The 12,556-nt window shown below is 48.2% G+C and overlaps 1 protein-coding gene across 1 annotated transcript; it reads left to right on the top strand.

The window, feature by feature from the left end:
- Positions 1 to 258: 258 nt before the first annotated feature.
- Positions 259 to 7,323, top strand: LOC144110300 (uncharacterized). The gene is made up of 3 exons (XM_077643152.1): positions 259 to 338; positions 5,582 to 5,643; positions 5,824 to 7,323. The coding sequence occupies exon 3, from the start codon at positions 5,937 to 5,939 to the stop codon at positions 7,236 to 7,238; it is 1,302 nt and encodes a 433-aa protein (XP_077499278.1). The 5' UTR covers positions 259 to 338; positions 5,582 to 5,643; positions 5,824 to 5,936; the 3' UTR covers positions 7,239 to 7,323.
- Positions 7,324 to 12,556: the final 5,233 nt, after the last annotated feature.

The raw sequence follows: 12,556 nt of genomic DNA on the forward strand, positions 1-12,556 counted from the left end.
GTCATGGAAAACTACCGCGCGCCCGCCTATAAAACCGCCGCGTGTCGCCCAGTCGCTCGGCCTCGCGCAAAACACAGAACAGACAAAAAAAAGTAAATTAACATGCAATTAAAAGAATTACAATACAATAAAAACTAACAATAAAACGTGTTAGCAGTGGTTTACAAAATATCCCAGCAGTCTTTAGAGTGGTCAAGTGCTTGCTAGCGCGTTCAAACCTTGCACTTGCGTAGCATGACCTGTCATTTTTTTTTAATGCTCAGTGATTAGTGTTCGGCCACAGGCAACCGTACACTACACCCAGAACTAAACGAGCTCGCCGTCGTGAGGTCATTAAGGTATGTCGACGATTTCGTAAATTGCTTTCCTCACGATACTTAATCCGAACGCCAAAACTGAAGCTGTTTTATCTCTCTTTCTGCTCTTGCACCATCGGCTTCTGTTCATGTTGGAGAGCGCTTCGGAAGCACATCTTCAGTTTCTGGATATTGAAACTGTGTTTTCGAGCTACCACGGCGGTTGGTCTTACGAGAAATGAATCCTTCCTTGGTTCTTAGCACACTCAGGAAGCAAAAAGAGGGACGGCGTTGTCTTGTGCGAAGCTAGCCCTGACCGAGTCATATGCCCACAATACGGATGAAAGCTGAGGTTTGCTAATGGGTCAGCTTGGTAGCTGTGGATAACCCCAGAGGCCACTCACTCCAGTGTTGCCGAGACTTGTTTTGAAGGATATCAAGGGGCACAGACACTATGTTTTCGGCTGTCCGTATTTTTTTCTTGAAAGAGGCCAACGGCACTAGTAATCATGAAAATAAGTTTGAAAAAGCAGTGTATGCAGCGTGAATAATTACAAACGATTTCATAGACAGTTTCGGTCTCGGTCGGCGCCAGCGCTGAATTAAGTGGACCTTAATTGATGTCACAGTCGGCCTAATGACGTCGGTGTCGCCGGCAAACACTGGTTGTTCCCGTGACCAGCCATCAGGTTGGTGACGTCAAAGTAATTCTGGCAAGTGCACCTTGACGTCTCTCGATGGAGGGGGGGGTGATGCCGAGTGGCACCTCGGACAACATTCGAAATCATATTAAATTATGCTCTGGCCCACGCCTGCGACAGAAACTTGCTATAAAAGGCATTTCCCTATGTTCATGAGACAAACAAACCGTTTAATTGCGTTCGAAATTTTTGCCTGTGCCCCTTTATGGATGGATAAACAGCTTTCATTGGTGAAGAAAAATGAGGAAAACAAGCCTTTCGTAGTCCTGCCTTATACGCAAACGGCATCTCATACAGACAAAAAAATTTGAAAAATTAAAAATTGGTTTTTGTGGAAAAGAAATGGCGCAGTATCTGTATCACATATCGGCGGACAAAAAATTGGCCAAAAGTTTGGCTTCAAGCTTGTCCTGTCTGACAGATTGGTTTTGGGGGAAAGGATGATGGCGCAGTATCTCTCTCCCTTATCTCGGCGGACACCTGAACCGCGCCGTAAGGGAAGGGATAAAGGTGGGACTGAGTGAAGACAGTATGAAAGAGGTGCCGTAGTGGAGCGCTCCGGAATAATTTCGACCACCTGGAGATCTTTAACGCACCCTGACATCGCACAGTACACGGGCGTCTTTTCGTTTCGCCTCCATCGAAACGCGGCCGCCGTGGTCGGAGGCGAAAAGGTGCCCGTGTGCTGTGCGATGTCAGTGCAAGTTAAAGATCCCCAGGTGATCTTTAACGTGCACTGACATCGCACTACTTTAAAATTTAAAGGCATTTGTAAAAAATAAACGATAATGAAGACCCTGCAGAAGAAGAGAACGGGTGTGGTGTCCGGCATGTTTCACCGTTTGTCATTTGCTGGAGAGGAGTTGTTTATAAAATCCCTCTTTCACGCGAAAAGTCTTATGTGGAGAAAACTGCAGGGACGTTGTCACAAAGAAGGGCTTCTAGAGCGCGGAAGAAAATATCTCTACCTGTAAGCTCCAGAAACTTGGCCAATCATTACTTAAAAGACGACTGCCACCCTTCGTTCGAAAAGACCGTAATTTTGGCACGCGCAAACGAGACGCGAAAACGTGAGGTCACTTAAGCCTTCCGAATGGTATCAGGAACTGAAGGTGATCACGTAAGTTCCCTGTCGGTTGCCCTCACCCGGAGCGAAAGAGAGATATTGCGGACGGATAAAAAAAAGCAAACTAGCAGACGTTTAGCATTGAACCTAGTGATACGAGCGAAGGTTCTGTTAGGCATGGTTACGCACGGTTTGGCGCTGGAGTCGGTCCGGCGCGCCTCATCCATGGCGAGACTGAGCGACCGAGTGCCAGTGAAGTAGCAGCTGTTATACTCCCCGCTAGTCACGTGGTACAGCAGCGGCGAGGCTCTGAGCGAGCGCAGATGCGGCGCCTCGCAACACCCTCTAGAGAATTTGAGCCTCGCCATAGCGAGTCACGTGGTATGACGTCACTTGCCACACCACCGCTCCGCCAGCTCAAGGTCAAGCGCGCACCAAAGTTGACCTTCGCAGTTGTGGTGCGAAGAGTAGCGCTTTCGCTCTAATAAGACTCACCCACGAGCGTGTATTATGGTTTGGGCGGGTGGGACTTCAGCAGGGTTTGTTGCTGGGCTAGTTGGTTTCCTTCAGCAATCAAGAAAGCCTCTGCGCATGGGACTTGGTCGTTTGCGGAGTTCCATCCGAGCTTCCTAAATCTGTATTCGGTATTTCGGCTCTTTTAAAGCGAAAGCTTTATTGGCCTAAGCGGTGCCGATTTCGCCATGGGCTGCAGTTTGACCCTGAGCGTCCTTGCTGCGCCGCTGCCATAGCAACGTATCACGTGACTTCGCCACGCCGTCGCTGTGCCGGGACTCCACAGCCGCGGAGTGGCTGCGAGTTCTACCTTGGACGCCCCACTCCAGTTGTAGCCTACATAGTGCTGTGCGCCTGTTTTTATTGCTTCATCATGAACTAATCACGCGCACAACCTGGACACATTTGTGATTGCGTAAATAGTTTGTGTATATTACCTCTCCCCCTACCCTTTCTTCCTGTCCCCTCACCTCTTTCATTTCATTTCTCCATTCTGCCTGCTATCCTTTATTTCCGCTGCCCCAGCTCAGGTGCTTCAGTATCGATGGCAGATGCAGGGGTTAGCAAAAATCTGTTCCTTCTTTTTTATTATTATTTTAATTAAACCACTTACTACTGCTGTCTGACCACGTGATCTAGCGGAGCAGACGCGACTTGGCGTATGTAATTTTGAGTGCGTTCCGCACACTGGGTAGGCAGCGCGCCCACCCTGCCAGTTTGATTGCGAGAGGTTGGTCACCCAGTGAACGCTGCGGCCTACTGCTGCAGTGCTGCGTGTCTGCCACAACGTTGTCAGCGCTAATGCATGCGGCCCACACCTCTCTCTCACCACCGCCACGTACCTCAAAGCGCGAATGAGGCGTCCACCTAGCATTTGTAAGGAACGGACCCTTAAGGACCGCTCTACTAGCTCCCTGTATATATTTTGAAAATAAAGTTTTTCAGTCAGTGGGTAATCATTGGTTCCCAGCGCCAAATTCTTTCAGACGTCATGCGCTATCGCGGCCACTCCGCGCGCTCCGCAGCCGGCGGAAGTAGGGTAGGGGCCGAGAAAGTGGGGCCGGCGGAGGAGCGCCGCCATTTTGACGTGCGAGAGGAGAGGGAAAGGCGCGAAGACGCGTAAGTTCAAATTTTGACTATGCTTCCACAAAACGCATAAAAATTACTGTAGATTAGCTCAGCTAATCCAGGATATACAACGCGAAAGAGGTCGGCGTTCACTGTGTTCATTGGCGTTGGCATTAACAATGTTCTAGACGGCGATGGCTTTGAGGAGAGGAAAGGCGCATAACTTGCTCCCTGGATATGCGGCGCCTCATTCGTGTTTTGGTACATGTGGCGGTGGTGAGAGAGTGAAATGTGGCCAGAATGCTTTAGCGCTGCATGCCACCTCCCAGGGTGGTAGGGAGGGCGCGCTTCCTATTCAGTGTGCGGAACGAAATCAAGCAGGCTTTTGCAGTTGAACACCAAGTATACGGAAGCGAGATTGAGGTCTCCACTGAGCCACGGTGCCAGTTTGCGCCTTTGCTTCCGTGAAAATGAATGTCCCTTGCAAAGTTGTCAACGCCAAAGAACTCTATGAACGCCGTCGGCTCACTCGTTATGTTTGGTTTTTGAGGAAAGGAAATGGAACAGTAACCGTCTCATATCTCGGTGGACACCCGAACCGCGCCGTAAAGGAAGGAATAAAGGAGGGAGGGAAAGAAGAAAGCGGGGGGGAACACCCGTAACTCAGTGCTACTAGTGGCCCATGAGCAGTAGTCACTAGTGAGCGAGAGAGTCGGCGGCGGCCACCTGCGCCGTGCGTGACGTCACCCGTGCTTCGAAGCGCGGTGTTGACTAGCGTAGTGAAGCTCTTCGCTTCAAAATAATTCTTGCTGGGGGATAACTATGAACTGTCGTCTTTTAAAATCCCAGACATATAGCACCTTTATTGAGACCCCCTTTCTGGGTCCCCTTTAAAGACACCCGTGTGGTCGAAACTAGAGTTATAGCATAGCGCAGTCCGTTACCGCGGTGCACCGCTGGGTACACGCTGATTGGTCCTAACGCGGCTGGCGCGCACGCAGCTGACGGGCACGTGGCGCCATCTGGCGCCCCCAGAGCGACTTGCGCATGCGCAGTGGCACCGCGCGGAAGCCGATCACGGTAGCGGAACGCGCTATGCTATAACTCTATTATTCCGGAGCTCTCGCTACGGCACGTCTTTATTCCTTTTTTCTTTCACTTCCTCCTTTACCCATTCCCTTACGGCGCGGTTCAGGTGTCCCCCGAGATGTGAGACAGATGCTGCGCCATTTCCTTTCCCCCAAAAGCCTTTTTTTTTCACTGACCCAGGGAACCAGTTAAGCGGCTTTCCTTCCCACAAAAATCATGGGCGTCTAAAACGCTGTCAAGGCCAACGAACACAATGAACACCGACTGATTTCGCTTTGTATATCCTGGATTAGCTGACCTAATCTACTTTTTTGCTGCCATTTTTCCCTTTTTTTTCTTACCATTAATGCCACGTGTTCTTGCTTTCTTTTTCCACCACGATGGAATAAAGCCTCAGTTGGTAGACTGCGCATTGCGGCCCGCCGCGGTGGCTCAGTGGCTAGGGCGCTCGGCTACTGATCCGGAGTTCCCGGGCTCGAACAAGACCGCGGCGGCTGTTTTTATGGAGGCAAAACGCTAAGGCGCCCGTGTGCTGTGCGATGTCAGTGCACGTTAAAGATACCCAGGTGGTCGAAATTATTCCGGGGCCCTCCACTACGACACCTTTCTTCTTTCACTCCCTCCTTTATCCCTTCCCCTACGGCGCGGTTCAGGTGTCCAACGATATGAGATACTGCGCCATTTTCTTTCTCCAAAAACCAATTATTATTGTGCATTGCGCTTAACCGTTCTTGCCTGTCTTCGCTGAGTCAGCGTCAATCTAAGCTGAGCAGCAACGCAGCTCTAATGATAATAGCCAAATCCCACGCACTTCTTTTAACACTGTTTCTTGTTACCTTCTACCGAAGGCTTCGGATAAGGTGGAAAAAGCACGGTTGCTCTTCGATCGTCACCCACGCTAGACTGAAAGGTAACGTGATACGAGCAATGCACGAAGCATGCAAATGACATATACGGTCACGTAGGATCGAACTGCAAAGTGATAGTCATAATAACGGAAAGACACACTGTTATCAGTGCTGAAGGCATACCTCAGAATATCGAATTCGATATCACGATGACATTCATTTTCTCGCTTTCCACTCTTTAGCATTGTTATCTGCTTCAAACGAAGATACTCCGCCAGTATAAAGGGCGACACCCCACAGCCACATTGACTCGACCCGTGTTTCGCCGAGATTGCGTTCCGCACGCACCCCTGCAATGGCCATCGCTACAGATTCCAAAAAGCACCTGCTGAAGGGCTTCAGAGACCACCTCGATGGGCGGTTCACACAGTTTCTCGACGAGCTACCTTCCGGTGTTCCCGCCTGTTCTCTGTGCTCGGTTGTGCCGTCAGAGCAGTACACACTCAGCTGCAAGCACGTCTATTGCAGCCCCTGCTTCCTCGAGACTGTGAGAAGGAACGCCACAAACCTTTGGTGCCCGCTCGACGGAAAGAACTTCCGTACGCGGAAGGCGCCCTCACCGACCTGCACCGACGTTGACCTACTGTCCGGACTGCCAGTGCACTGCTGGAACAAGGACAACGGGTGCACGTTCACGGGTGAACTGGAACGCATGATTACCCACTACCGAGACTGCACCTTCTACAAGGTGTGCTGCGGCCTCTGCTCGTGCACGTACATACGGTCGGACCTCGCCCATCACGTGAAAACGGCTCACGCGAAGAGCACGAAGGCCAGGGCCTCGAACAAGCTGAAGAAACACGAAGTGGCTGCCGTGTGTTCGGGCAAGACCAGCGTCCCAGACGAACAGGGAGTCGTGGCCGGTGAGTTCGTCGAGCCGATGGAAGAGTACGGCGCAAAGCAACCATCGCCTCAAGCCACGCTCGTGTCGGACGGACACCTGCAGGAGATCGTTCGGGCCGTCGCATCCAGGACCGCCTCCGAAGCTGCCGAAGACGTTGCGCAGTGGAACGAAGCCCTGTTCCGAAGCATCCTTGGTGGAATAAACCAAATCAACGAGCGCCTGGACAACCTCGCAGAGACAGTGCACATCACCTACCCAAGGGAACCGCCACCCATTATCACCTTGGGAACACCTCCCGTGTGCCCGTTGAAGCAGGAGCTCCAGACGGAATACGCCTGGACGGTAACCCCATATAGTAAGCTTCGAGTTGGCATCCACTACGTCGAGAGCCTGCCGTTCAAGATTGCGCCAGGTCACAAGGTGCAGCTCACCCTTTGCACTGATGGAATCACGCTATTGGAACTGAGCGTGTCGGTGAAGATCCACCGTGGCGACGACGATTTTAGGAGAGAGCTGCCCTGGACGTTCCTGAGGACGTGTCGGTTCACGCTCTTCGACAAGTCTGGAAAAGCTGCCGATGTGACGAGCTTATTCTCCGCAGATGACCTCTTCAGTCGCGCTGTCACAACCGTCGACAACCTTGTTTCAGGCTGGCTGATCATCAGCAAGATGGGAAGAGGTATATTTGAGCGTGACTATGTCAAGGACGACTCGTTCACAATTGGTTTCTCAACGGAAACCACGCCAGAATGAAGTGTTTAATTACTTTAGCATTTTACTTTATTTTTATTCAGAGTGCTTTCATTTCTATCATTCGAGCTTTTTCGTTTCGGTTCTGCTGGGCGCAGAATTTTAGCTTGACGACTGAGAGAATAAAGACATTGGATTGTGGCATCTTTCTGGCTCTGTCCTCCAGCATACATGCAGCGTTCAGAGCACCGTGGAATCGCAGCGCTAGCAGACAAGGACACAGGGAGGACACACACACTTGTGCTGAACTATGTGTCCTTGTCTGCTAGCGCTGTGATTCTATGATGTTCGATCACTACCAACTCGCCCAGCAACATACCCTGGATTAGTACAGAGCACGGCACTCTGCTTTGACTGCATCTGTACCATAGTGTCCTAGCAGAAGCAGAATTCAAGACCACCCCCCTTGGCTTCCGAGTTCCTGCTTCCTTTTGTCTTCCTCCTCGGTTTTTCCCGTAAATCTCTTGCATGTAGTAGGATGACCAGGTTAGTGCGCAAAAACAAGAAAAAAGGTCAGTTGTTTAACTGGGTTGCACCAATAGTCCAGCGATAACTTTTTTTTTCAGATTTTATTTCTGATGTTGTTGTTCCTTATATCTTGGATTGACTTGTTTGTGGCTGCTTTATGTCCCCAGATTAAGTACTCAGTTGCATGTTTTTACCATTTATCCCAGATCAAATTTGGAGGTACCAATCGTGCTGGCCATAGCCAAATTAGCCTGGATATCGATTTTGGTCCAAATCCGAGGACAAATTTAGAGGGTGGGGGTGGGCAAAATTTCGATATGGCCAAATTTGGACATCACCATCGCATTCGAAATCTCCGCTACGCATTTAGCAGCACTGATGCTTTAGCAATTCTCGACAATCAGCTGGCGTTTAACAATATTTCATTTTTACAAGTACTGCAAGCCATTTTGGCCCAAGCAGGAGAGGGACGATACACAAGAGTAAGCTGCCAGCTTGATACATCAGACATTGTACCCAAAAGCACACAAAAATAAACAAACACTTGGAGAAAACCACAGCGGATACTTCCAATAAGTACACATATAAAACTTACATGAGATAATCTTCAAGCTGCTTTGCAAAGTGATTTGAATCAGTTACTGTAGCTGGTAAGCAGTTCCAGTCTGCAGTAGTTCTTGGGAAAAAAAATCGTTTAAATGCTTCCGTCCACGCAAAAATTGGGACTAAAGAGTTATTGTGTGTGTCTGGTTCTTTGAGCTGTAGATTTCTTTATGCAATTACTTGAGTCTATGTTTAGCTTACCTGTAATTTGTGCGAAAAATTTAACCTGTTAAGTTTTCTACGAACCGCTAACGAACACCGTGATGCTTAATCAGCAGTGAGGGGGAATCTAGCCATTTATATTTGCAGAATATGAACCAAAGAGCTTTCCTTTGTATGTGCTCCAACTGATGTCTTTTTTTAGTATAGGGGTCCCAAACATACTTCGGCAAAATCACGAATGCTCACTCAAAAAAGTTTGGTCAACCTAAGAGCTTCCTCACACTCACAGAGGCCCTGGGCTCACTCGAAATCATTTATGATCAAAACTCACTCGGACTCACCACTCATCCGGGGTCAACCACTCATAGCGACTCACTCACGACTCATCTAGGCTCACTCACTCGAAATATTTCAACTTACGACTAATCTGGGCTCACTCATTTTGACTCGACTCATCTGGGCTCATTCATTTCATCTCACAACTCGTCTCGACTCACACATTCTTGCTCACTCGCCCATTTCAACTCGTGACTCAGCCAGTCTCTCCTTGACTTAAGATTCCTATAAGCTCACTCATTGGGCAGATGAATCTCCTTTACGGCCAACAGCCCATGTTACGCGCCTGAAAGAACATTTACATGTAGTAACTATGGCACCTGCACTTGTACTTTTTTATGGTTTCACCCACGATTTAGTCAACTTCTAGAACACAGATAAACACTGCTTTTGGTGTTTCAATATTTTTCGTTTGTCTGTTGTCTAATTTTTATTGTTTATATGCTGTGCTATCCTTTCTCCAGAATTAATCCTATTATCAAGCCTTTAAATCGGGGTGTTTGTGTTTGAACCATATATTACGCCCTTCACAAGAGCAGCGAGAGCCTCCCGTAAGGACTTTAGAACTGCCACGTTACTGTTATGTTACTGCTATATACAGTTACAAACTAATTTTCCTATTATACAGTTTTTCTCCTCTGCGACCCTTCCCCCTTATAATTCCTTAATGGATCCCATCTGGAGTATATTGTTTAGCCTCATTGTCATGTTGCATCCTCTGCCTTTTCTTTCTTATCTGCACTTCATGGACACGAGCAAAAATTGTGCCTTCTAGGATGTGTTCAGCCCACCAAACACCTTGGGTTCAAGTTTCACCGATTCACCACGGACACACAAATGCTTGTGCAGCGGTGCGGCTCGTACACATCTGCAGGTAGGAGAGAGGCGAGGCTTGCCTCCAAAAACAGCCCCCCTAGTTCAGAAAAATTATGCGGGCACCTAAGGAATTCTTATGATGCGTAAATTCAAGAGCACTGCTTGTCTCTTGAGTTTTTGTCGGGGACTTGGGAGGTGAACGTTGTTTCACTCACCTCAGTTTGCACGTTTCGCTGTGTTGGTTGCGTACTTAATCGACAATGAACTGCTGCCTCTGGCCACGCTTTGCTGTCCCGCCTGATGGTGTAGACACGAGCGATTTAACTGAAGGCCAAATCACCGTGGCGGCGAGTACTTTCCCTTTTGTGTATTATTTAACCATGTTTACATGAATACGACAGGGGCGCATAGTATTTCCTAGTGTATCTCGCGGAGGCAACACGCCACTGTTTACATGTACATCAAGTCATACACGACAGGGGCATCTCGCCCATGCGGCGGAGGCGGTCAGCCGCTCCCATTTTGAGCCAACACCATTTGGAGAACTTTGCTTGAGCTTGGTCTGCTTTGTTACCTGAGTGAGCGGGTATTGTACTCCAGGCAGGAGGAGGGGCGCCTCCGGACCGGTTTCCATCCATTGCGGAAGTCGTTTTGCCCTTCTCGCAAGGAGAAAGTCACAATAATGTTGATGAATTCACTCGCATGCGGCGTCTCTGCCGCGAATTTTTGCCACGCGTGCCTGCCACGGCTTTCTGGCTACGGCCCGGTTTTCGCACCAAGACAAGTAATGCTCTAGCTTCAAAAGACACGTGTGTTGCAGTCAATCACCCTGCTCCGGGGACTTCTAGCAAGCAAGGTGCACTCAGGGTGACATGGACAGCAACGCCGCCAGCTTGCGGTAGGAGGGCTCCCCACAACAATGCTGTGATATCTCTCGGAAGGCGCGGTACGTGTGTTTAATATCACTGAACACCGTAAAGTGATAATCACTGGACAGGTTTCTGGGCTTCTGCCCTGTGTGCTTTTAACAACTTCCCTTTCATACAGCTAAAGAGGCACCTCCCTACTTTCTTCTCGAACAAGACTGTGAACATTCTGTTTGTGAACGAGGGTTTCCATTTGGAGCGCGCTCAATATTCTGCTACCTGTCCATGCAGCAACACAGAAATGACGTTTGCATCTTCACAAGTGAGCACAATCAGATAGCCCAGCATTCCGAGGACTCAGACCGTAGAACCAACTTTTATGAAAGCATCATCCTTGGGACAGTAGCAAATTACCAAAAAAGCCTCCTTCTCGAATCTTGGCACATTCAAACGATCCCTAACCAGAAAAAAAAAAAAAAACCTGCCATCGACCGTCCTACACCTTTCACATCATCGCTTTCTTTCTTTCGGCCACTTTACACCCTGCCATGAAAATTTAAAGATATGCCAGTCACTGAGGAACAGGAGAAGTGAACGAATAAATGGTTTGAAAGAAATATTTGGCCGCACTTGTATTCATGTAGTCTTTCTCCGTTTGGTTCAGCGTTTGGTCGATTTCACGCCACGCTGTAAAATGTAAGGCTAATTCCATTACTACTGTATGGCGTGGAATAAATAAACAAAAAAGAAATCCGCATTTAGTTTCGACATTCGCATGTATGAATTCCTTCCAGATAAGGTCTAGCCTTCTGACCGTGCGTCCAGACGGAGTATGTTTTGGGACATTGTATGCATAAAAAAGAAATAATTAAAGGTCAAAATATGGTGTTATGGGTAACAGACTGGGTAAAGTTCAGACCTAATGACTTACTTAAAGTTAAAAGGAAAAAAAAAAACTAACACTGTGATGCGATGAGCTCTTAACTGCAGCTAGCCTGTAGGAAGCCCTGCCTGAGAGGCCTAGAGGCCTGTAGCTGCCCCTCAGGAGATGCAAAGATCTGAGGCCGCTGCATGAGTTTTGCAACTAATTAAGAGACAGCAATAGACCTACAGCAAGCGCGTTACAGCCAGACACGGGTAATATCCACCGAGACCAAGCGCGTCTTTTTATAACCTAAAGTGCAACAGCCACAGAAATTGAAGTCCAGAGTTGGACGAAAACTTGTCTGGTCGGGGACAATCATAATAAAACTTAAAAGGAGGACGCCGACCAAAAGTAAAAAAAAAATGAGGTGCAGAAAGGTCAGTTTTTACTTTTGGTCAGCGTCCTCCTTTTAAGTTTTATTTTTATTAGCCACAGAAATTACATATCAGGAAACCATGAAATTGCTTTGCATCATCATCTGGATTAGAAGCTTAAGTATTACGAGTGCACAGGAAACTTGACCAGACTGACCACGGCTGATAACGATCTGATGTGACCCCGAACTCACCAAGACTCAGATCATGATCTGAATGTGAGCCCGGACTCATGATTCAGATCACGATCTGAATATGAGTTCAGACTCACTCACGACTCAGATCATGATCTGAATGTGAGTCCTGACACACTCACGACTCAGATCATGATCTGAACGCGAGCCCGGACTCACTCACGACTCAGATCATGATCTGAAATGAGCTTGAGACCGGGTGAGTCCACTCACGAGTGAGTTCGCCTACCTATGGTCCCAAATTACCGTCATGCATTCGAGTTTTTAATAAAACTATTATAGGCTAGCAACCTTGTTTCAATCGGAGCCGTTTGAAGTTTCCGCTTTATAAACCACAATTTTCTTAATGCAGAACTGCAAGCATCTGATATATAACTAGACCACGAATTTGTAAGTGTAACACCCAGATACTTATAAGACTCAGCCTCATTAACTAAATTATCCTGAAGCCAATTTAGGAAAATGCTGGGTGTCTTTTTTCTAGTTATCCGTAATAGTACAGTTTTCTCCGCGTTAAGTTCCAAGCCCCATATCTTGCACAAATTGTCAATCGCAAGAAGTGCATTTTGTAATACGG

Source organism: Amblyomma americanum, chromosome 11 (genome assembly GCF_052857255.1).
Source record: "Amblyomma americanum isolate KBUSLIRL-KWMA chromosome 11, ASM5285725v1, whole genome shotgun sequence".
In the NCBI taxonomy this organism is placed as follows: Eukaryota; Metazoa; Arthropoda; class Arachnida; order Ixodida; family Ixodidae; genus Amblyomma; species Amblyomma americanum.